This window comes from Corylus avellana, chromosome 1, assembly GCF_965113065.1.
Source record: "Corylus avellana chromosome 1, dhCorAvel1.hap1.2, whole genome shotgun sequence".
Classification (NCBI taxonomy): domain Eukaryota; kingdom Viridiplantae; phylum Streptophyta; class Magnoliopsida; order Fagales; family Betulaceae; genus Corylus; species Corylus avellana.
Window position 1 is genome coordinate 24,285,974 of NC_142490.1, and position 26,255 is coordinate 24,312,228.

The 26,255-nt window shown below is 36.2% G+C and overlaps 1 protein-coding gene across 5 annotated transcripts; it reads right to left on the reverse strand.

Annotated features, from left to right (window-relative positions):
- AIR9 (Outer arm dynein light chain 1 protein) lies at positions 1-26,255 on the reverse strand. 5 transcript variants are annotated; one of them, XM_059579737.2, is made up of 39 exons: positions 26,016-26,255; positions 25,832-25,911; positions 24,625-25,495; positions 23,749-23,820; positions 22,482-22,547; positions 22,264-22,335; positions 22,091-22,156; positions 21,915-21,977; positions 21,757-21,822; positions 21,053-21,152; positions 20,817-20,918; positions 19,397-19,629; positions 19,187-19,301; positions 17,843-17,963; positions 17,498-17,673; positions 14,802-14,937; positions 14,355-14,455; positions 14,204-14,251; positions 13,864-14,048; positions 13,340-13,457; positions 13,077-13,204; positions 11,714-11,882; positions 10,435-10,553; positions 10,005-10,173; positions 9,135-9,219; positions 8,963-9,036; positions 8,757-8,876; positions 8,140-8,335; positions 7,925-8,046; positions 7,327-7,534; positions 6,214-6,287; positions 5,832-5,970; positions 5,334-5,515; positions 3,252-3,407; positions 2,194-2,325; positions 1,533-1,591; positions 757-789; positions 528-659; positions 1-393 (listed from the first exon to the last, which is right to left on the reverse strand). In XM_059579737.2, exons 3-39 carry the CDS (start codon positions 25,456-25,458, stop codon positions 217-219), a joined length of 5,148 nt encoding a protein of 1,715 aa, XP_059435720.2. In that variant the 5' UTR covers positions 25,459-25,495; positions 25,832-25,911; positions 26,016-26,255; the 3' UTR covers positions 1-216. The 5 variants fall into 5 exon arrangements, with proteins under 5 accessions (XP_059435720.2, XP_059435719.2, XP_059435718.2 ...); XM_059579736.2 differs by having other exon boundaries at positions 528-662; XM_059579735.2 differs by having other exon boundaries at positions 8,757-8,879.

The following is a 26,255-nucleotide window of genomic DNA, read 5'->3' on the forward strand; positions in this document are numbered from 1 at the left end:
TAAACACCTGAAATATGATCATTTTGATAATAATATACAATGATTGTGACAACAACTATCCACACCACTGCACAATATTTCTTACATTAAAAATAATGAATATTTCAATCAGACAAACAATTGATGGAGGGAAAGGGGGAGAGATGACATGTATGTATGCCTCAAAACCTATAGACTGATATATTTCAAAACAAACTTTACACTGCTTAAATAGACTTATGTTTCTATTTTGAGAAGGGAATTGAGAGATGTACTATTGAACCGCTGAGCAAGGCCTCGGATCACAAGCACAGTAACATCCCGGAGGTGCCGCGACTGCACCATCAAGTCTACTTCATTCTCGCTGTCCACTACAATTCTAAGCCGATGCTGATCGTTTCGGAAAAGCTCCACCTGTTACATCATTAATCTTTAGATTCCAGAGTATGTCAACTAACACTTGAAACTAAATTATGGTCAACTTTGAGGATCCTGACAAACAATATGGATGAGAATTTTAGGTATCTTGAGTAGAAACATAAACTTACATGAAAAGGGGGAGCATAAGTTCCACGAATTTCAGTAGTTGGGAAAGAAGTTTTAGACCCTGGTTTTACAACCTTGACTCTTTTTCTATTAACTTCTAGGAGTCTTCTCTCGAAACTCCCCGCTGAAGGCACCTGCTAAATTACAAAAGAGAGTTTATTTGTTCCGACTTCTATCTTCACAACATACATAAACACAAAAGAAATGTACAAAGTGAATATCAAAAGCAACCTTTTTAGAAGTTCGGTCCTTGTCACACAATGTCTGTTTCCAAAGAGGTAAAAGTGAGACTATGGAGCATTAAAAAGCATAAGATGACAATGAAGGAAAATTACAAACATTTAATCAAACACAGTTTGAAATTTAAATTTTATGGTTCTGTTTCTAGTACAATGAAAATCTGACTTTTATAAAAAATAAAAAATATGCAACAAACCAAAGATTTTTTTAAACAGATTAGTGGTATGAGTACTCAAATGATAAAAAAAAATGAGCATCTTCCTAAACAAAGGGGTTGAACAGAAACTTGATTAATTAAGTGAATGTGCTTCAATACAGGAAAACAAAGATTACTATCAGGCTATACTTCCAATACAAAAAGATTACTATTCTGTTTACTAATCCAAGCATGTCTTTCTCGGCAAAGCACCACATTAGACGAAGAGGAATAAAATTCCAAATGACTATCCGTACTTGGGTCATTCCCCTTTAGAAAATCATCAAAGTACTTCACTTTTATCAACAAGTATTGCCCAAAAAAAAAAAAAAAACCTAGAAGGAGCGCCATGTTCAGAGGATTCGTATAAAAATTCACAAAAACTCCTGCCAACCTCAAACCTCAGCCTTTTCTTTTGAATACAAATTCCAAAAAAAAAAAAAAGACCTTTTAGATATATGTGTCATGATGTATGTTGCATTATTTATTAATGAAAAAACTAAAGAGTGAAAAATATCAGTTAATGCATTGATCCATATTTCTTAGCATAAGACTGGAAAGATAATCACACCTCAAACTTCACAGATCCAAGATCAAGCTTCTGCTTCACTTCTTTAAGAACATCAGGCTCTGCAAGCAAATTAATAGATCGAACTCAGTAGAAGATATTTACCTCCACAAAAGTGTAACAGCACAAAAAAGAAGTACAAAGAAAGAAAATTCAAGAAAAAAGAGGACATTTCAGGTATAAAGAGAACCAACAATCGTAACCTTGTAAATTGGTCTTTGTAGCATGAGAAAATGATCTTAAGTGATCATGAATGATTTCTTAACGTTAGTGATTATCATTGAAACAAACCTTTTGTTGCCCACATTGAATTTGTTTTCTCAATCTTGGTGACTACTTGGCACCAAATTAATTGTTTAAATAGGAACACTTTCCAAAACCTAATAGAGTTCAACTTGTTAAAAAGTAATCAGCTTATTGATTTCATACAGATTTCCAATTCATAATTAAAAAATATCCAATATACCCATTAATGTGCTTCTGATTTAGTCAGATCAAACTTCGAAAAAAAAAAGAAAAAAAAAAAAAAAAAAAAAAGGCAAGCAATTATGCTTTGCACTGAAAGAGTTCACAGAAAAATAAATAAATAAATAAAAAGGAAAGTCACTAGAAGTTATATGCAAAACGAACTTCAAAATCAACATAAGATGGGATTCCAAATTACCAACTGCAATGGGGTCTGTTGATGCAGAAACAGGTTGCCCCTCAACTCCGTCCTCTCTTACAGGAGTATAAATGGCCACCAATCTGTACCCCACATCATCAACATTAGCTTCATACATCCTTCCTACTTCTCCTGCAACCAATCTTTCGCAATCAGATATTGAAAAATGGAAATTTTGGGATTATCTAAAAATATATACAACATAGAAGAAACGAAAGAGGAACCAATAAAACAAGCTACTGTTTACTGCCACAAAAGAAAAAGAAAAAAAAAAAACTGTACTAGTTGTTAAGATCAATTTAAATCAATTAAAAGATAAAGTGTGTATCCCAGAGATCATTAAGTGCGCTCTGGGATACACACAACTTCAATATATATATATATATATATATATATATATATATATATAAGTTGATTATTTGATGGCATCTATATAATATCTTTACACAACTTGCAAACTTTATGACGGACCTGTATTTATTGTGATCAAAGGAACAAATGCTCAGGGATTTAAGCTCAAAACAGTTGGCCAAATATCGGATATTTCAGACAGGCCTTTAAAGAATGACAAATTTAACAATGAGCAGTAAAGACGACTGGCACAGAGAGCCAAAAGAATTACTAAATTCAAGGGTGAACCTAGTTGACTAATGGGATAAGTGAGTCCAATAATAGACAAGAACATTTGTGCAAACTTTATCTCATGTCATTCCTCAACCATATATTCTCTTCTCTTCTCTCTTCTGTAGTGCGATAAATAGTGAAGAAAATGAACTTTTGGGTTACACGCGCGCACACACAAACAAACAAACAAACAAAAAATCTAAGGGACACTTTTAAGCGTGTTTACAAAGAGTTTCCAAATCTATAAAATACACAAGCTTTTTGCACATTTTTACCCCAATTTTATCATCAGATATAATACACATTATCCCTTTTTCCTTTTAATAAATTGACTGGTTAATACATAAATGCGAGTAATAAATAAAGAACAATACTTACTGTCACAAAAACACATGATATGAACTTCTGACTAGTAACTTAAAGATTTAGCATACCTGGTATGGTGATGAGATCAGGACTTCCAACCATTGATCTAAGCCACTGAATTCTACTTTTGCCTTCCTTTCCTCCACTATATATGCCACGAACAGCATATAAGTTGGTGTGGAAACCCCTCCCCTCAATCTCCAACTTATCTATTTTTGGAATCCCTACAAATAAACAAATCATTTTTGTTAGAATACTAATTAAATGATTAAGTTCACTATTTCCTATAAGCTTAAGCTTTTGAGATAAGTAGTAATTTAGCAAGGTATCAAAACAAAGATCCTAAATTCGAACATTCTCTCTTTCATTCACGTCTCATTTCAATTAAATATTCTACATGTTGGACTTCACTTAATAAGAGAAAGTTTGAGCCAATATGTAAAGGAGAGTATTAGAATATTAATGAAACGATTAAATTCATTGTGGTTAAGAAAAGGAGACAAGTAAGTGGCCATTTCAAATAGAAGGAATAATTTCATTGAGCAACTGGTGGCTAATGGCTCATTTTGCTCAGACCATTCAATGATGAGAGATCACATTGTGTAGTTCTACAACAGCCTGTTCACTGAGCGGTTTAGTTGGCGCCCCAGATTGGATGGTCTCTTGCTTGATTCCATTGGGGGAGGGAAGACAATTGTTTAGAGAGACCTTTTGAGGATGATGAGATGGTGAAAGCCCTTAATAGGGACAAGGCCCGGGTCCTGATGATTTTACTATGGGTTTTTTCCAAACTTCCTAGCAGGTGCTTAAAGCAAACATCATGAATGTCTTCCTTGATGTTCATTCTAGAGGTAATTTGGAAAAAGCTTTAATGCTACCTTCATTTCTCTTATTCCGAAGAAACCAGGGGCCATTGATATCAAAGAGTGTAGATCTATTAGCTTAGTGGTGAGAGTGTATAAGATTGTGGCCAAAGTTCTAGCTAATGGTTGTGGAGAATATCATCTCTAAGCCACAGAACGCTTTCATCAAAGGCAGGCAAATCCTAGACTCAATTCTCATTGCCAATGAGTGCATCAATAATAGGCTTAGATCTGGGGTTTCAAGCGTTCTTTGTAAGCTGCATATTGAAAAAGGCTTTTGACCATGTCAATTGGGATTTTCTTTTGTATATGTTGAAGAGATGCGGTTTTGAGGCAAAATGGTGTTAATGGGTGGATTATTGTATTTCATCTATGTGCTTCTCAATCTTGGTTAATGGGACCCCGTTAGGTTTCTTTAGTAACTCTTGTGGCCTAAGACAAGGAGATCCTTCTTTTCGTTATTGTTATGGAAGCATTAAGTAGAATGATTTCAGCTCTTGTGGATGGCCGGATACTTACAGGGCTGTTTGAAGGTCTTCTAGCAGGGTTTGAAGGAATTCCCTTAAGGGAAAAGATATGGACTGTTTTAAAAAGTCTGAAAGGCCTTAAGGGCTTCGGGCTTGGGCTTTCTCTAAAGCCCAAACCCACTGGACGTCTTAAGCCTCCTTGCAAGTTGCAGATGAAGGCTCGAACTAAGCCCTTCCAGGGCAGTCCTTGAAAATCAAGGTGTCATCCTTGATGTTTCAATGCTTTCGGCTCTTGTGGATAGTCTTTTTAATGCTTTCGTTATTGTTATGGAAGCATTAAGTAGAATGATTTCAGCTCTTGTGGATGGTCTTTTATCGGGTACTTGCCTCGCAAAGAAGGCCCCAACGAATTCACCCAAGGGAATTCGAACCTTAGACCTCGTGGACTACCACAAAGACCAAGGCTCTTACCACTTGAATGAGTTACATCGGGAACAATTAGGACAATAACATGTCTAATCCACATTTGGCTAAATTATTATAAGAGTGACACTCCATACCTGCTTGTTATGACTGCAAATGAGCTGAGCTCAAGCCTTCATAACTATATGTGAGTTGAGCTCAAGCAGCACAAAGTTCGCTATTTTGCAGTTCCACAGTATTTGACAAACTCATTGTACAACACCATTCTACCAGTATAACCTTACATCTTACAACATTTTACTAAAATGGGTGAACGAAAGAAAAGTGAATGTGTGCCATTAATTGAGCAAGAGAGCAGTACATGGAGTCAATTTACTATAACAGAGTAGAATAATACCTGGCTGTACAGGTGCAGTCTCAGTATAAACTGGCTCAGTCAACCTCCCAAACACATCAGTCACAATGCATTCACATCTCAAACACCGGCCAATGTCCTCAAACCGCACCTTGTAGGAGCAGGAACACTGTGTAGGTAATGGTTCATAGGACTTTCTATCTCCATATTCTGATGAACAGAACCTGCAGTATCCCTTGTGTCATATATAAGGAATACAGTGCTTTTCAAAAGCCTATAAACCAGTCACAGAGATTAAATAAACTTCTAAAAGACTGGATTCAATAAATCAGGATAATGCAAACAACAAAATGACAGTCCCGGGATTCTATATGAGAGACAAAGATGTAATTTTGAGAGCTTCATTTTGTTCAAAATTTATTTCCCTTCAATATTACTCTGATTTTTAAAAGATTTGTAATTTCGTGCAGCTGAATGAAGAATTTAGTGAATGCGAAGACATTTGCATATGCTGCAGGGTAGTCAAAAGTAGCACCATACCACTGGTATTTGACATCTTTCTTGTACTTGCTCCACACACGTTGTTGAGTCTCACTCTTTGGAATTACTTCAACAGCAGTGAGTACATCACCTTCAACTGCCTTTCCGGTGAGTGCAAGCATCTCCACTTTTGGAAGCTCTGGAAGGTAATGCAATACCCAAATTCAGATTAAAATAAATAGTCTTCTTCAAGTTCAATATGAAGGACAAGTTACATTGTACATGCTTTACAAATTTTTTTACTTTTTGTAAATCCACATCCCAAATAAGGAATACAACTTATATGAGTCCAACATCATGAACGACAAATGTTCATGCTATTCATGAAATAATTGTGATATTAAAGGGCCCAAGCTTTTGCATAGCCAGACAAAGTTTTTACCTGGGAGAATAATATCAGTTGGCTCAGACAATCTGAGTTCTCCCACAACTGAATCTGAACGGACTGGAGTATATCTGTGAGATACATAAGAAAAAGTTTGTTACAAATCAGTGTTCATATAAGACACAAATCTTTTATGCGCTAAAAGACGCATAGGTCACATGGTAGGATTAAGATATGAAGAATCACAAATCTTTTATGTGCTAAAAGATGCATAGGTCACATGGTAGGATTAAGATACAAAGAATCACTAGAAAATAGCACGTATGTTTTTGATTCAATAAGTACAATAAATGAGAAAAGGCAGAGGAGAAAAACAAATTTAACCACTACATGATACATTGGTAACGAAAATGGATTTGCAGACTACCCCAGTCCCTAGGCATGTCAGATAGGCCTTTCTTTGATCCTTGGAAAAATCCAGGTCCAAAAAGGCTGACCAGCTCTTGGTGTAACACCACAGACATTGTGTTGCAGCCAAATGCACAAAAGCTTAATTTTGATATCAACAAGTACATGCAAAATGAATTGTTCTAGGTGACAACTAAAGATTTTCATGTTCAATTTATTACAAAGTTACCTGAATGCCCTTCCAATGCTGAATGACAGCAAGTTTTATATTCTTAGAAATTGATGTAAGCATGAGAAATCAATTATTTTATTGATGGTCCATTTAATTAGAAAGGAAGATCCATTCAGGGGTATCAAGGTTATGCAGATAGAGAAAACAATCACACCATTGAAAGCCATTAATAGATCAACCTTCCCACATAGTAACGCAAGATCCCACATTTTGAGTCATTCTAAAAGTCAATATGCACACTGATTGACTACTCAGTCAAACAATCTGTTCAAAATTTAAAACTTTCTTGAGATCTATCACCAGCTATTTTTTTAGCTCTCTATTCAATAAATAACATCCAACAATAGGTATTAATTTAATGTTCAACAAAATTCCCAACTAGAAACAACCAAAACCAAAATTGGTTCTTTTTTCCTTTTTGGAATTTTCAGATGACAACTTTAACATGTTCTGAATTATTCCATGGTACTGAATAAACTTTCTTCTAGTTAAACAAATGACAGTAAAAATAAATAAGGCAGAATAGTTACCCAAACAATAAACGGCAATTGTAGTCTGAATCAGTAACTTCATAAGTACTCGAGTTAGCTCCATTGATAAGAATAATGGTGCCCTCGTTAGTTTCTCTATACCAGCTGAAAAGGCTTGATCCCTCGTACCCACCAAAATATTCACCTTCTCCAGAATAAGTACCCGAAGACAACTCCCTCACACAAACATTAGAAACTACTGGAAGAGCTGCCACATCATTTATTTAATGTATCAAATAACAAGACTGAAGAAGTAACATTCGAATGCCTAGGTATTACTAGGGCCTAAAGTCAGCCAGTATGGAAAGAAGATGGATCACATGCATTATAAAAAACTATTTAATGGCTCAAGAAAAGGTTGTCACTTGGGCGAAAATCAACTAGAATAAAGGGCAACAACCACTTAAGATTATCACTTGCTTAGAAATATACTCGAATCTATGTGCGCTAAGACAAAATCTACAGGAGAGTTCCAATCACCCAATCAGAAAAATATTGATATTATACCTAGATAAGGCCGTCTCAGTGGTAGGTCTTCTAGTTGGCCACCAAAAAAAAACTTCTAATTCCGAGCTAAAGACTAAAACTAGAGTTGTACCTGGGGCAACTGGAGAGTTGGATACTGCAACCAGGGGTTTCCCACATTTGCCATCAGCACGAGTGGGAAGCCAATATAAGGCCAAATAAGCCCCAACGTCTTCAAGTGATGGTGTATAAGATCTGCCACAGTTGCACATAATTCATTACAATGCATTTTAAAGATGGAGACACGGATTCCTATATCTCAGAATTGTAACAATATTCAGAACTTACAGTGTTTTCCCACATATAACAGCATCTTCACAAGCACTAGATATATCTATTAATGCAGACCCATGCAGCTTATTCTTTGTTCTGTACCAAATATATTGTCCAACACCTTCTTGTCCACCGAAATATGTTTTTTCTGGGATTGACTCCTCGTCCTCGACACAATCAGGAATTTCCAGGTCCACTCCTATAGGATCCGCTGTTGAAAAAAGAAAGAAAAAAAAATTATACATGGAATATGCCACTTGCATAAGCACAATTAAGTCTTATAGAATGCAACATACTTATAACTGAAAAAAAAAAAAAAAAAAAAAAAAAAAAAAGAAGGAAATCTTTGGAAACAGTAAAATATGAAAGGATGCACCAAGTATCAACAAGAAAAAAAGAACCAGAAAAGTCAAGGATCTAACTGTTCCCTATACCAAATGAATCCTACGGCATCTGGTTCATTTAATTCTATGGAGGCCGAAATTTACATGAACTTCAAAGTTAATGTAGACAGAAGCATGTTGCACTACCCCAACAGACTAAAGTGAATGATTACAGAGAACGTCCAGACAGTTATCACTCAAAGTCCTTAGAAGATATGTTGAATTCTTTACAATAAATGTTAAACTAACCTGGAGCAATAATGTCAGATAATATGCTCCTAGGACTCCCTTTTGTTCCATCTTGGCGCACAGGAGTGTAAACAAGTTCAATGCATCTTCCCACATCCTCAAGAGTCAAATCCAGAAAATCTGCTAAAAGAAGTTTATAACAATTAATATTGTAATTCCAAATGGATGAGGTAAAAGATCTCATCTCATAGGTCAATAAAACTCACCAAAAGTACTTAGTTTCTCCTGTACACCATTACTTTTCACTCTAAACCATTCATAGAAGCAATTTCCTCTTTCCCTGAATCACAAACAACAACTTTCATTCAGGCGTAACAATCACAATAGTAAGGCTTGGAGTTGAAGTATTAACAAATATGAAAGGTGGTGATGTCTGACCCTCCGCTATACGATGCAATAAAGCTCACACGTTGCCCTTCTATCATTGATCCAAGAAACTCTAAAGAATGACAAGTAGGGGGACCTGCATTGCAAAATAATATTTTTTATAAGTAAATGCAATTTATAAAAAAGCGCAACCAATGTACACAGAAAGTATACATGAAAAACACCTAACTAAGATAAGAAAGAAGATCAACGAAAACATGAAAGCTAGAAATATTTAAGTCTAAAACAGCTGTCCAATGCAAAAGAGTCGTGAAGAAAAAATCATTTAATTCCACCACCGTCTGATCACGGTCTTCAAAACTCCAATCATTTCTTTCCCTCCAAAGACACCACATAAGGCATGATGGAATCATCTTCCGTACAGCAGCATTCTAAATCCTACCAAAATGCCCTTTCCCTCAAATGAAGAGGTCTACCACTCCATTAGGATGACCCAAGCTTCCAAAGGGCACTAGTCATCTCACAATGGAGTAAGAGGTGGTTCACTGACTCCCCACCCTTCTTACAAATACAGCACCAATCAACAATAATGACATGCGATTTTCTGAGGTTATCCAAGGTTATAATCTTCCCTAAGGCAGCCAACCAAGCAAAGAACACCAGAGTCTTATTTTGCCAAATACACATCTAAGGGAAATTTGCAAATTAAAATTCAAAATATCTTCTATATCTATTAAGTTCCATAATCCTGCTAAATGAATTGATTTATCAGCATTATTATTTCTCCACAGAACTTTAATGACTAGATTCCTGTTTAATAACTGTTAGGCAAACATAGTGAAAAAACAAAAAACCACAGTTTTCTGAAAATAAATTAAGCTGATTGAAAATATATATCAAAAGAAGAAATTAACATTGTACCAGGTATTATAGGACCCATTTGTTCAGAAAGAACAATAGGACCACGAGCCCAGTCAGTTCTTACGGGTTCGCATGAAACTGAACTGAAGAAGCCAATGTCGTCAACTGAGAGCATGTACGATGCACTAGATGCACCCCTAATTTCACATTGCATGCCGTCTGAACTAGTCTGCACATCCATACAAATGGTTAATCAAACCTATCAGCCGTTAACAAACTGCTACAACAGCAAGAGAGACATGTCAACATGAATTAATTAATAACACCAAAATTTTAAGGAACCGTGACTTTCTGATGCTTGAATGCCAATTACAACAAGTACTATTCCTGTATGACGCAATGTCACATCTGAGAGTTCTCAATCCAGTAATGGCTTTGCAAGATGAGGATAAAATAATATTAACTAATACACAATATTAAACAAAAATACCCGGAACCAGCGGAAAACTGAATCTCCCTCTTCACCGCCCCAATATTTCTTTTCAACGCTTAGTGTGGTTCCTTCAATAGCATTCCCCACTATTTGTAGAGAAAGCAACCTTGGGCTTCCTAATCATCGAGTAGCCTCAGCATAAGAAGCAAATTTCAAGCAACAAATATAAATATCAATCACAATTGATGAATTAAATGAGATCATTGTTCAAATGTGTACACATGAGTGCACATTGCACAGTACAAATATTCATTTGCAAACCAGCACATCATACACATAGGTTAGAGGCAATCATGCAAAACAATAGCCCCAGATCAAAGGCCCTGTTTGTTAAACAACAGGAAACTGTTCATGCATTTTGAATAAAAAAATTTAAAAAAAGAAGAAGAAAAAGAATAATGATCAGTATAGAAACGAGAAAAAAGTGATATTGAAAAGTGAAAAAAATTTGTTGTGTGGTGATTTTTTATTTTAATAGTAGTAAAAAGTAAATGATGTGATACAAAAAGTGAATGATGTGATATAAAAAATGAAAATGTTTGATTTCCTTGCTCGCTTTTCGTTTTCTAGTTAGGTGATCCTTTTATATATCTTGTGTACCTTGGAGCATCTTACGCTTTTAATAAGACTGGTTATTACTTATCAAAAAAAAAAATGAGAATGTTTTTATGTTGATTTTTTTAGAAAAATAAGGTGAATAGTGTTTAGGGAGTGGTGGTGTTTAACAAACACCACCAAAATCACCACCAAGAAAATGAAATCACAAATACTGAACGTGAATCTAGCATAGGTTACAGAAAAATTTCACATTGACTCTTTAAAATTAGTGCCTGTGTGAGAGATAACATTGGCATGGGTACTAGATATACAACTGCATATTGCTCTCAAATGCACACCATCCAGGAGAGTCCAGTAAAGAACAAGAGGTATAGATTCCCAACAAACAGCAAGCTCACTGGATTAGATAAATCTAATACTAAGTAAACAGCAGTAGCATATCAATCTTTTGACAAGATGTGCTTAATTGAAAGTCAAGAAACAATATAAGAGTAAATACTTTTGAATTCTGCTGACTAAGAAGTTATCTCAACACTGTATGTTGTCTAAGGAACATGTTTACCATATTGTCTAAGCACTATAAAATTTCAACCGCTGACATTATAAATCTTTCAAACAATATATCCTTCCATGTATCACTTTTATGTGAGAATCTGATTATTAAAATCATTTTGGCATTTGCTAATATAATTTTCAGAACCAGAGAGAACAAAAATACCAGGTCGAACGCGTTCCTGACCCATGCATGTTCTTGGCTCACCCACAATTCCATCATCACGGATCGGAGTGCATTGGAAGGAAATGAATCTACCAATCGCATCCTTGGTAATATGATACTGAAGAAGTCCCGAAGCCTCAGGTATGAGAGAACCGGAGTCAGTTTCGAGCTGCATATTCCCAAGAAAGTTTAAGTTAATATAAGAATCATGATTGATATATGCTGTATTTTTAATGTGACATAAAGGACAGGGCACTTTGCACCAAATTGTTGAATGAAACCAAGTGTTTGCCTCAAAAGTAACCTGTAGATCTTTTGGTTTTTGTACTTCTTTAACTTCATGAGAAGTACTGAACAAAAACCTAAATCACATCTTGACATCTAAAGACATATTTATAGCATATAAGAATGGTAAGAAGAAAGATACAATTTCATCATAGATTTATACAGTATGATAGTAGAAAGAAGTACCAACAGAATATGATTCAGAAAAAAGAATAGCTAAAGAAAGAAATAGAAAAATTACAATGAAAAATGAAAATTACTAAGGCCACAAAAGCATTCACGCATATATTTTTTGATAAATACGTAATTCATTGAAAAGCACAGAGGAATGCAACCCTAGTACACAAGATGTATACAAAGAAAAGCCCCACTAAAGGCAAAAAGAAGAACATAAAGCCAAAAATTGAGGCATAATAGAAAACTAAGACACATTAAAAACGTCCGCCCAATGAAACATAGTCTGGAAACACAGAAAGAGCAATAAGAGTCCCAAGTATTATGGATTCAGGTAAAAAAAAATCCTTTAAAGGTGAACCTTTGACTAAACACCGCGATGTGAGCCATGAATCTAACCTGAGGACTTCAATTATTTCATAACCTAATATTGTTCTTTTGGAACCTTAAATCTAAAATTTGATGCAAAAACAACAAATTCAATGCAATAAGTAAGAATATATAACCTTTTATTACACCAATAGAATCCATGCAATAAGGAATAATATATATATATATATATATATATATATATATATATATATATATATATATATATAAGGAATATATAATTTATTAGGATTTAGAGATGATTTTATTGTAATGAATCCTGCCAGTGGAAGAGAGATGAGATGGCAATTGTAATGACTGGAAAGTCAATGGGATTACCATCGATTAGACCTACATTGTTTTCTGCATATGGTTCTACCTGGAAGCTATTTCTCTTTTTAGGGTAGATTAAACAATTTAGAAAAGTTCACAGTTACATACCATGGAAACCAAGGCACTAAACCATACACAGCATTACTTATTGGAAAAAGAAAGTGCACATAAAGCATTACACCATGTTGCTAAAACTGTATACCTCATGCAGATACCAATTATAGATACTCTTCCCCTCATGACCCCCTATGTAGCCATAAGATGCTGTCAATATTCTATCTTCAGTGTATTCACCAGTAATAGATAAGAAATTCAAGCTTGGGGGAAGTGCTGCACAAATTTAAAATAGAAATTAGTGATAAATTTTGCATCAAAATTAAAGTTTCAGGAATGACAATGCTGCAAAACAAGAAAGTTGTTCATTAATTATACAAAGTGTTGCCAGAAGAAGAGAGGTTTTCTTACTCTCGACTGCTCTATCTGATATGGCATATACAGGCTCACCAGATTCACCATCTGGAGTCATAGGAGTATATTTGGCAACAATGTGATAGCCAACTGCACCTAAAGGTATGCGGAACGCCTAAACAAAGAACAAAGCACATGTAAGATGTCCCATCAAATTTTTTTTTTTTTTTTTGATAAGTAAATATGATATAAAAGAGCGCAGAGGGGCGCAACCCACATACACGGGAAGTATACAAGAGAGCGCCTAAGAGGGAGAAAAATGAAAAAGAAAATCAGATAAGCTAATTCCTATAGGAGCTAGCCAAGCGGCCGTCCAGGAATACAAAGTAAAGAAGAAAAAATGAGTCAATTCCTCTATAGTCCTAGTGGAGTTCTCAAAGCATCTAGCATTCCTTTCATTCCAAATACACCACATAAGACACAAAGGGATCATGCCCATCAAATATTTAAGGAAAAAGATAATGCCCTACAGTGTAAGGACAACTACATATGCACGCTCAGAGAAAATAAACATCACCTACCTTTGCAATCTTGGATGCGCTCAACGCTTCGAGATCTTTATCACCATCCAATATGGATGATCTTTTCTTAAACCACTGTACTCTGCTAGAACCCTCAGTTCCTCCAGTAACAATGCCAGTTACAGTAATCTTGTTGTTCTCCCTCAATTCACCAATTATCTTTACATTTGTCACCTTTGGTGGTGCTGTAATTTGGACAAAGATAAGCATCACAACTAGAGAAGCTAAATAACAACATGCACCATGATAAAGGCAATATAACAGCAATTTAGAAGTAAAAACAGGATGATACATATAAAGCATATATTAGCCACAAAAAGCGGTTGACACCAAGAGGTACCTTGCTTCACTACAGGAGACACTACTGATACAGATTCCCCTTCCTGCCCTGAAAGGTATATCAATTATGATATTACATGATGATCTCCGAGAAATCTACATGTTGACCATTAATAGAACAGTGCCACAATGCAGAAAGGCGGTTGACATACCCTCAAAGTTGATAGGTATATATATGAAAGCCAAGACTCGCCCAACATCTTCTTTGGTCAAGGTATACTCGGATGTACCACTTGACACTAGTAGAAAGTCTCTGCCAACAAAAGCAATGATAATGAGGTGGAGATAGCTGACTTGTAAAACGTAACAATATAAGTAAAAAATAAATCTTTTCCACAGAAGTAGGTCCATATCAGTATTTTAAAAAACATCCAAAAAATAACTTTTAAAACTGAAAATATATACATTTAGTACACTCTGCAACAAAATGACAAACTAAAAACAGATTTAAATGAGGAAAGTTAGAAATAAAAAGCTCAAAGTGATCTAGGCCCATAATACGAATGATATATTAAACAAAATCATGGGATACCCCACACATGCAAGCGAGTAAAACAATGCAGGTAAAATAGAGCAAGACAAAGTATGTGTGTACTGACCCTGTATCCTTATTCTGCCGTAACCAATCAAACTTGCTGGGACCCTCCCTTCCTCCAAGGTAATCACCAACTCCTTTGATGATACATCCTTCAACAGCATCTCCAATAATTCGGACATTACTGACTGATGGAGGAGCTGTCATCACAAGACAAGATCCAATTATAACTGTTACACTGCATTTTGCGACTCATGACCAAGAAAAACAAAAAACAAAAAAAAAACAAAAGGGAACGAAAGAAAGAAGGATAGCAGATTTGGAAGGTAAATTTACAGAGCATAAGTTTGAATGGCATGTGTTATTTATGAAATCTAATTAAAATCGATCACTCACTATGCTATATTTCAGGTACAAGGTGCTCTAAGACCATCCCTGACCAGCAATATTAGCAAGCATTTACTAGATCAGCAACCACAGCCACATACAATGAGCTTTAGCTCAAATGAAAACTCTTTCCCCATCGTCTTATGCTTTTAATGATATTTCGATTACTTATCAAATAAAAGAATAGGTGGGAGGGTGTGGCTATGGGTTTAAAACTCAGCGGCTGTGTGAAACCTACAAAAAGCAAAAACAGAGCGCCCACTGCCATAGACAATATATTACAATATGAAAATTTTACCAGTATTGGATGGGACCATTCATTTCTTTTCTCTCAGCTTTGGGGAAAGGGAAGGGAGGGAGAGGGGGGCAGGAGGTGGGGGCTTGGGTCAGACCACCAGGGGAGGGGTGATAGCTCATAATGTGAGGCATTCATTTCATCAAGGCACCCTAAAATTCTGTAGCTCCTTGGAAAATAATGGCCTTGTTTGGTAGCGGTACCAAAACTACACATTTCTCAAACCATTAATAAGCAATTCAAAACACTTTTCTGAAAAACTTTTCACACTTTCTTATATATTTTGAGAAAACAACTACTTAATTTTTCAGGTGCAGAGGCTAACCTATTACTTAAAAAAATTAAAATATAATAATTATAGTAATACATATATATTAGAGAGAGGTGACCGCAAAGCCATCTCCAGCAGAAGAGACAAGTGGCCAACTCTATTGGGATTAATGTTGTGTAAACAGTTTCGCCGCGTCACATGCCACATGTGAAAACAAAATTTTATTTTATTAAAAAAGTACCAAAATCCAAAAAATTTAAAAAACAAAAACACTAAAAACATATGGCCAGGTATGGCAAAGTCGCCTCTCCATCCCTGCATGGGGGGCCGGCCATTGCACCCCCCAACGATGGCGTGTCTCACACACTAGTAAAGCGGTGGATTCCGCAGCCACCCCCAACAGATGGAACGACTTGCTTGGCTGCTCCCAGCGAAAGGGGTGGCTCGCACAGCCGGCCCCAATGGAGGGGGTGCTCGCATGACCAACCTCTACAAAGGGGCTGGCTCATGAGGCTACCCCCAACCGAAGGGTGGCTCGTGCGGCCACCCCATTTATTTGGTGTGGCCGCACGAGCCACCTCTGGGTTGGAGGTCACCACGCAAGCAACCTTGAGTTGAGGGTGAAAAACGCAAGCAACCACGCAAGCACACTCATGTAAGCATGGGTGGTATGTAACACGGTAAAATTGCATACATGGCATTCGTAAGCAATTTTGGAGAGGGGTGAAAGTGAAAAACGTGAAAAGCCCAAGAAATTAAAAGTCAAATTTAAAAACCAAGTAAATTGAAATGGCACAAAAACTCGGGGAGTTTTAATCAAATTTCCCTTTTAAAATTATTTTATTCCTTTTATAAGTAAGAACTCGACTCTACACCTGCTTGTGTTTTCTCAAAATAAGCATATTTAGTATGTATTTCTTTGAAAACAAAACCAAACTATTTTCTTTAGTGGACCCTACAAAAACATTTTCTCAAATGCGGATCCCATCAAAAAACACTCACCCACCAAACAATACTTCTCACCTTCCAAAAACACTTCTCACATTTATGTCACATCAAAACACTTTTCCAAACCAAAACTAAAAAACACTTTTGTAAACGATTATCAACCATACCCATCATCTCTTTTGCAGAGACAAAGCTAAAGCTAAATTGTTGATAGAGCATGTCCATAGTAGTGGATGTCTTATAGTGCAGTATCCACAAAACTATGTGAATTTATATTCTAACTTTTCGACTCTTTCAGGTATTGCTGAAGTTTAAAACAGCATGATTGAACTGCAGATAAGAACAACCAGTAAGAACAGTAAACTTCAGATCATCACTTCGTTAGGTTTCTGCCTTCGCTCATTACAGTTTTGTATAATTCTTAGTTTGTTTAGGTACTGTCAATTAGCATGCTTCCAGCCATCTTTTCTGGGCTTATTGCAAAAGTTTCTGTCAACTTTTATTAATAAGAACAGAAAAGGCATCCCCAAGCCAATCCTGGAATACACATTGGTCCATGTACAGGCAGCAACTGAACCATGAGTTGATTTAGGACACCATTCCCACAGTATATCTCATGATTTAAACCATAGAAGCAATATGTGATCTCGAACTCCAGCACGTATACAAAACATTGTAAAAACAGCTAATAGAAAGGCAATATGCATATTAGAAATAATTGCAAAGGCAATCAAGCATATTCACAAAGGAAAGTAGAAACATCCACATAAAGAAAGAAAAATTGAACAAGGTAAACTTTAACAAAAGCAAATTGAAAAAGATTAAAAATTAAAAAAGAGAAGGTTTGCCGCCCACACACCTGCTTTTACAAAATCTGTATGTTTATATTGAGGTTCTCCTTTGGCACCTTCTTCAGTTACTGGTGTGTACATGAAAACCAAACTTGAATCAATGTCATCTATAGTCAACTGGTACTCCTCATCTTCTGCTCCAGTAATTACCACAGGGCTGCCATTCCATTTTCTCCTTAACCAACTAAAAGATATGAGTTGTACGGTTAGATTGTTTCATTTTATTTCAACAATTTATTCATACGTATATATACACACATGATGCATTTATATTCACACATAAAAGCACGCGCACACACACAAGTAGTTGTGTGTATTTACAAGTGTATAACCATTTTAGTAGTGCAACTGACCTAGCAACACCTTTCCCTGGAGTCCCACCACACCATGCAACATCAGCATGACCCCTGACGATATTTCCCTCCACCAATTCCCCACGGACTTCAAGATTCACAACCTTTGGAATTCCACTTCCTTTGCAAGACAAGACATATGAAAGAAATAAAAAAGGAAGTTAGAGGGAAAAAAAAAGATCTAGCAGCAAGACACATGTGCAAATATGGAAACTATTTCAAAAACAATGGCAGGAATTTACAAGATAGAAAACTATACATGACCCCACAATAGAAACTTAAACAAATGGAGATTTGAACACACTATTATATTTTTTTTATAAGTAATCAAAATTCATTAAAAAGTGTGAAGGCACAACCCAAGTGCACACGAAGTATACAAGAAAAACACATAACCAGAAAAGAAAAAATAAAATTAAAAAAAAAAAGAAAGTCACAAAACTATAAACATTAAAGTAGTCAAAGGCAACTGTCCAATGGTAAAGGGTACTTAAGAAAAAAACATTTAATTCCACCATCATTCTCTCGCAATCTTCAAAACTTCGATCACGTATTTCCCTCCAGAAACATCACATTAGACCACCAATAAAGGGATTAAAGGAACTTTCTTGAACATCCTCTAGTTAGAACAGTTGGTCATACAAAGCCCACAACCACACAAAGTTGAGTATCATTCTTCGTAATTCTTTGGATAGATGAAACGTTATTGAATAGGTGAACTACCAAGAATGAAATACAAGAGGTGTCTTGTACTTATATGGGGGTAGACTAGACAAGTGGGGGGCTTGAATAACTAATTGCTAAGCTTTTTATTGTCATTTGCAAATTACTAGTGCATTGTTAGCAATCTACTATCTTATTCTAGATCTCAACCATAAAAGTGTACAGATAGATAAATACCCAATAAATGAAAATATTTTGGTGTTAGCTAGATATTTTATTCAGCCAGCACATGTTCATTGCTTAAATTGAAGTATCTACTCCCCTAATGATTTCAAATATTACACACTTCATCTTTGAAGTTTCAGCATTGCTTGACAAAGGACTTCCATGCAACAAAACTTTAAAACCACACTCATGAAGCAGTATAATTGACAGGTACATTTCATTGAAGGAATTTTACTTTAAAGCTTACAATTTCTCCTGCATGGATAAAAAGGCATGAAGGTGACATAAATTAAGTACACATGGGTGATTTTACTGAGATCTCATATTTTGAATTATCTTGTAGCAAGAAAGGAATTGATGTGGAGAACTACAAGTTTCACATTACTCTCCAGCTAACATACATGAGAAATATTCAAGTTTGAGTTCAATCCCAAAGAAAACAAGGAAAAAGTATACCTGGTGAAACTCGTGAGGATACTGCAAAAATAGAAGGATACTTTGTTTCTCCTAGTAGGGGAGTACATTCCACTTTCAATATTTTATTAATATCTTCACGCTTTGGCCAATAAACCTGGCCATCACATCATGCAGCATTACATAGACAAAGAAGCATTAAAAGTGACTCAAAAGCTTCAAATATACTGATAACAATGTAAAATCCCTTACCACTCCAGTAGCATCAGGAATAGCAGCAAAATTTGAAAGCATTCTCTCTCCCACAAACCATTGATAGTTGAAGACTAATTGGGGGTCACTGCATAATTCACCATCTTGAACAAAAGTGAAGTGACAATGACAAGCATCCTCTTCAGAAGGCTGATCCACATAGGCCTCCTTGAGCAGGTACCCCGAAGGTAAATGATCCTTCCATTGCTCGACAAGAAAGCGAAAAGTTGACTCTGTCCATGAACCACAGATATAAAATGACAAGTGTCATGTATGCATATGATAACAACTACCATGCACAATTATCCTTGCATGCAAAAGTTCTAGTTGCATTGAGCATTACCAAACTCAAACGACATTCTAGAATCTAAATGTGATATTCATTTTGAAGCTGGAAAACTACTCCAAAGGAAAAATGCAATCATTAAAACAGAGTTAACTTTTAAAAAAGATCCACAGGAACAGAACCTATACATCATTTAAGGCATATTAAGTTATCAACTATCATCTCCAGCCGCTTCTTGTTAGAACAACTCTAGTAACTGTGGACAAAATATGTAGTAAATTATGAAATTGGCAACTACCACCTATCATAAATGTAAGAACTAAAGTCAAATTAATAATGATTAAAGTAGTTGCCTACTGCACTTAAAATTGGAAATCCAAAAGACGTGTATCATTTTTCAGTACTACACAGATACTCCATAGCCCCAAGAGTGTCGGAGTCCAACACTTAGTGAACATAAATATGGCATGAACACAGCAAAATACATGTCTGATACATGTCATAACATAAATAATTAATTTTCAAATGCAGACACGACTGGGATCCAGTCTTTACACAGAGGGATACAATCATGACAGAAAAGGTGGGTATAGTCACTACATTTGGAAAAGAGCAACTAATCTCTTTAATTCTCTTTTTCTTCTCAATCGCACCTCTCTCACACAAATCAATCAGTGGCCATCTCTCTCTTATAATCAATTTGTGGCTCTCTCTCACACACAATTGATCATGACTCTAGGCTTCAACGACTCCTGGGGGATTTGTTGGGGTCACACTTTGCTGGGTTTCTCATCTTCAACACTTATTTCTCCCAAGTTCACCCAATAGAATGGTCATATCATACATGATGCATTTCCATAATTCGAAGTACAATACATATTAAATAATAACTAATATCTAGTCTAAGCTATTTACATCCCCAAGTGTTGCACATGGCATGTACTTAGAATAGTAACCGGTTCATGTCATACCAACTAAACCAAATAGCAACTTGACCGTCCAAGAAATTATGTACAATAGCAACTTATTACTCCCAAAGAATACACAAAGAGAAAACACATATATGATGCCAAAAATAATTGATAAAAGTTCAAAAGTAGCTACTAGGAAGAAGTGGATTTTCTGATTATGCACCTGCTGCGTGATCCGGACGGCAAAACTCCCAACCATGTGTAATGCACAAAGCTGTTTGTGCAGGATAACGCTTTGCTAAAGCTATCTCCTCCCGGGAAAGATCTAAGTTCTCGTATTTAACATAAAAGGAAAATTAAATAGAAAATAAACTATAAGAACAATCTAAAGGGGTAAATGACACCCAACAAAATAAGCAATGAGATAACGCCTTGTAGGTGCCAATAAAACATAAATACCTCTATCGTTAAACTTTTTCAAAGTAGGACCAACAAGCAAAATGGAAGCCGCTTCTAAATGTGACATCTTAAGAATAGGGTTCTCCTCCACTCTTAAATGCTGCAGCATAACATCAAAATCATAAAAGCATATATTATTTTTTGCTTGTATATGAAGTAGATAGAATAATTAGTAACTTATTCCCAAATCATGAATTCCTTGACTTTTTAACTCTCTCTTGTACCACTAAAAGGTAGATATTAAGGGGAAATATTTTACAAGTAGCAACTAATTTTTTGCAAGTCAGACCAATGCACAAGATTTTAGAAGAGTGTACGGATAACACAACTTCTAGCTCCTCCCCTGCACATAATAATTACTGAAACAATGGATCTAAATTCGAAAGAATTGATCGCTTTATGGACAAAATCTACATGCTGAAAAGTTGGACAATCAAGATACTTCAGACCATCTAACTTTCATCCACAAACCCTTATTCCAAACTTATAAATAATTATGTAAATCCCTTTGCTGTGTTTTTCTAAATTGAATAGTTAAACCATTCAGATTTATTGAATATGTCATTCTCCATGTTTTGCCAATAGAAGTTCATGCCACATTGAATCCTCCATGTTACGACAAACAGTGCGATGGATCCACATAAGACTGCTTGAGTAACTATTTAGCATGCAGTAGGTCTAACAAACAAATTTACAACACTAACCTCAAGAACTGGTAAATGCGGGAAGCCCTTTAGAGTTGTAATTTTGTTTTTGCTCGCAGCTAATACCTACATGAAATTTAAAATGAAAAAAAAAAAAAAAAAAAAAGAACTACACAATTGTGATGAAGAAGAAAATAAGCTGCATAAAAAAAACAAACCTGCAGTCGAGGTTGACTTGCCATCGAAAGAGACTTCAACTTATTTTGAGCAACAGAAAGAAACTGCAAGAGAAAGGGGGAAGGGGAGGAAGATATACATAAATTGATTCTAACCACTGGAAATGCGAACCTTCAATGATGGTCAGCAAAGCTTAAATCAATTTTCAAAACTCTACCTCTAAATTTGGAAGCTGTGGAAGGCTTGCAAGTGATGTGATTTGATTTCCAGCAAGATATAATTGCTAAAAGAGTAAAAAAGCAATAGACATTTCAGGACCCTATTGCATTGATAACTCCAAGATGCACTGAGTCACTGCAATTCAGATATGAATATGCAAGAGACGCATACCTGTAGAGCTTTGCAATTCTCAAGAGGTTCAAATCCAGGCCCTTTAAAGTCATTGAAGCTCAAATCAAGAACCTGGGAAGAAACAATACTACCAATAAATTGCAAGTTATTCCTTTGCAAATCTACATGCAAAATTGAATGTCTAATTGTTTCAGTTTCTGTAAGAATGGCCATTGAAAAGAATGAACTTGTTATGTAAATATCATGAAATAACAAACCTTCACCCGGGTCAGTATCTCAACTCCTTCCAATGTAGACAGGAGATTGTCTCTGAGATAAACAAACTGGCAAAGAAGATTATCAGCACCCTTTGTGGTCAACTTATACTTTTAAAGATTACAACCCCATGCTACAGAATCGTGATGCAGACATAATATGCAATTAGATTAGTTTGAGACCACTCCACGTTTTGAAGTAGTTCGGGTTTTCTTTGCATACCGCCAAAAAGAAAATAAGGGGAACTCTTAATGAAAATTAAGAAAGGGTTCTAGGAGCATTCACAAGAGCCTAGCCAAAATGCTAAAAGGGCGCTAAAAAGCTCTCCATCAGCCTCACCAAATTGGTGAAAAATCTATTGAGCGTGAACAGTGACCATTGTTCACTCACCAAAAATAATTAAAATAAAGGAACATTCTCTATCCTCTCGGTTCTCATTTTCTATTTCTTTTATTTCCTCTCCTCTCTCTTTCTTTCTTTCTCTCTCTAGCTTCTATCTGCTCATCTCACACTAGCAATGTATTAACCACCAAGCGCTCCACTTCAATAGTTGTGTCATTTCGTTAAATGACATTTTGTTTACCATTTCATTAAATGACATTTGAAAGAATAAAATTTAGTAATTATATTTTAATTGAAATTACCATATTTTATCATATCCCTAAACTTAGTAATTGAAATTTAAATTTACTAAAATTTAATGAAATTACCAATTGAAATTTGTAATTATTTATTAATTGAAATTTAGTAATTATGTATTATATCTTATCAAAAAATAATTACCATATCCCTCAATTTCTGAAATTACCAAAAGAGTCATCATCTGATACATTTTGTCGACTAGTCAAGATATTACTCCCAAAAAATGAAGATTCTAGACATGTTTTCTGATAAATTTGCATGATAGATTCATCCATTTGTAGGCATTAATGCTATGTCCCTCTTTGTGTCTTAAACCAATATTTCCAGTCAACAAAGAATTTAATGACAATCAGCTTCAAAAGACCCTTATTTTGATGGTAAAAGCTCCTACTCTATAACAAGGACTGTGCTACAAGACTACAGTTGATTCAAACCAAAACACACCACAGGCACACATTATGAACCCTTGGCATTTGAACTTCTATCTTACAAGTTATAAGTTTAACATCAATTATGAAGTTTGTTCACTTACCTTTCAGGAAATTTAATGACAAAATGGTAAATCTGTTTTCAGTAAATAGTTTTCCACGTATAAGTAATAATGAATCAGATATATGATGAGTTTACCTCTAAATTCGCTGACAAATTCAAGCCACTAGCAGTGAGACTACGAACTCTGTGACCCCGAAGATCCAACCTCTGATATTATACATATTGAAGCACTAATAAGTAATGAAACTAAAAACTCATTACCTCCGATAAAATAAAATTTGATAAGTGTTCATTCCAAAACCATGAGAAAAAACCATGTAAACTGAAGTAGGAGAAATATAATATTAATACTTCCCATAAAGCAAAGGGGAGAAATTGTGTGGGCACATCCCCAAGCAGGGATGGGGGATGCTGTAGGAGATCTGTCTGTCCTACACATGCCTGCTCTAATTGCGGAAAAAACTAAAGAACCACCAATCACCTTCTTTTCTATCAGCATCTCTGTTTCATGTTTGCTAATATCTCATACCAAATTCTGTATTTCTTGCAGTCAAACTGAAGCTATCCTTTTGTTTATTGTAAGTGAAGTTATCCATAACAAAATAAAAGATTTAGCATACCAATTATTAGCTGATCTTAGAGGTTTCAAACCATACACTGGATATTATCCAAGGAAGTCATGCCTTGTTAAGTATCTAGAATGAACTCATTTCCAACAGAGATTCAGAAACCGTATGATTATAAACGAGAGAAAACTTGTCTGAAGACATACTCCATGGTGTTCAATAGGCAGAATGAAAAGGAGAAGAAAAGCAATGTCGCTAAGATACTGCAGCTTAATGATGAGCACCTTTACCCTTCAAAGTCAACTGAATTTCTCTTGGACAAAGTTTAGTATTCTCACAAGCATCTCTCAGGCAACTAATCAACTAAACACAAACATGGTAGATCCCTAATTAAGTTACTCTTGTACCAACGTGCATAGTTTACAGGTTTGCAGATGTTGCTTACCACATCATCACCAGCTTTAATCTCCACCTGTGGAAGTACAATGAACCTAGAGTCCCGGCTTTCAGGAGTCCCTGCTTTCCTCCGTCCAGACAAAGTAGAACTCCTGTCAAGAGATGACGACAAAGACCCAGCTCTCAACCCACTGGAAATCGAAGGTGACCGAGCTGATGGGGAAGAAAGCTTCGAAACCGTTTTCCTAATCCCACTGCTGCCACTACTGTCCAATGACGTAGAAGTTATCCTCCTAGAAAAAGAAGAAGAAGAGGAGACCGAAGACGCTGGCTTAACCGATGATTTCCTCACACTCTCCTGCTTAGTTATGTCAGACCCAGTTGATGTTCTCAAACTCCTTCCCACTGGTGACACCGGAATCGACTTTCTAGTAGCGTCCGAAACACTAGTTCGAGTGGGGGCTTTGGCAACAACTGAAGGCAATGAACTCCTTCTAGGTTCCGGGAGAGGCCGCCTTACCGATTCCGAACCCGAAGGGCTAGCAGTCTTCTTCACTGCAACCGAACCAGCATTGCTTTGCCTCTTCTCGGTCAATCCTCCAGTGCTGTTTCGCCTTGCCACTGGAACCGTACTCGAACTCTTCAATGACGCACTTACAGTCGGTTTCATCACATTGGAACTATATTCCTGACCCGTCTTGGAGTCCAACCTCTTCCTAGCAGAACCCGTCGCTGCCGAGACCTTTGAGGACGCCGGAACGCTAGGTTTTGCAGATTTCGCAACCCTTTTCGTGCTTTCTGATGAGCCAGCAGGGGTCTGTTTCTCTGCAATTTGGGGCATTTCCACTGGATCTTCGCCCGGTGGTCCTAGGGGCTCCTCCATCTTAGCTCACCAGCTCAAGCAATTTGAAACTAACAAACTGATTCAACGACAGCCAAACAGAAGTCAAAAAACGAAGTGAACTGTCAACAATGCACTGTTTGGTTTGCGGGAAAATGAAGGAACGATAGGAAAAAGAAGAGAAATAAAATCAGGATTTGAAGTCATTTTCAAATTTAGATTCCAAAAAGCATAGAACTTAGCCCCTTATGTAATTACGTAGTTAGCTCACCAGTCATTTTCATTTCTAGGCCACCACCGCGTAAAATCCAAATTCATTTCTCAAACTTTCTCAACTAAAAACAGTTGAAACTACATTATCAACAAAAGAAACCGATTTTGAAAATTACATTTCCAAAAAGCCAGAGCTACTTACAAGCTCCAAAACTCCGCAAGAAATTCAAATCCTTCAGAACACACACTTCTGCTCCGGAAAGCAAAAGAACACGCTTGGATCTGCACAAAATGCAGCTTCTTCAGCAAAAAATCAAAGCTTCCGCGTCGATCTAACTCATATAAAGCGAAGCAAGAAGCAAAATTTAGAGTGGAAAGAAGTGTACCTGGAGAAACGCTACAGATCTACCTCAAACCGACGGCGGAGCAGAGAAGCATTTCTAGGGCATCGACATCGGGCGGAGAAATCATGAGGAATTTTCGCGGCGTGGAACGAAAAAGGTGAAGGGGTGTGGGAGACGGAGAGTGAGAGTGAGGCAGAGTGGCCGAGTGGGTGTGATGGAGCCAATGAGCGAAGAAAAGCTGGGAAAGCCAGCTAAAGGCCAAGGGAAGGTGGGACTCAAATA

What these genes read in the sequence shown, in the direction of transcription:
- AIR9 (XM_059579733.2), bottom strand. Translation starts at nt 25,458, where the DNA reads ATGGAGGAGCCCCTAGGACCACCGGGCGAAGATCCAGTGGAAATGCCC. An exon ending in ATCTGACATTATTGCTCCAG is followed by an intron (nt 8,336 to 8,756) that starts GTTAGTTTAACA and finishes TTTTTTCAACAG; the next exon opens with CGGATCCTATAGGAGTGGAC. An exon ending in AACTGATATTATTCTCCCAG is followed by an intron (nt 5,971 to 6,213) that starts GTAAAAACTTTG and finishes ATTACCTTCCAG; the next exon opens with AGCTTCCAAAAGTGGAGATG.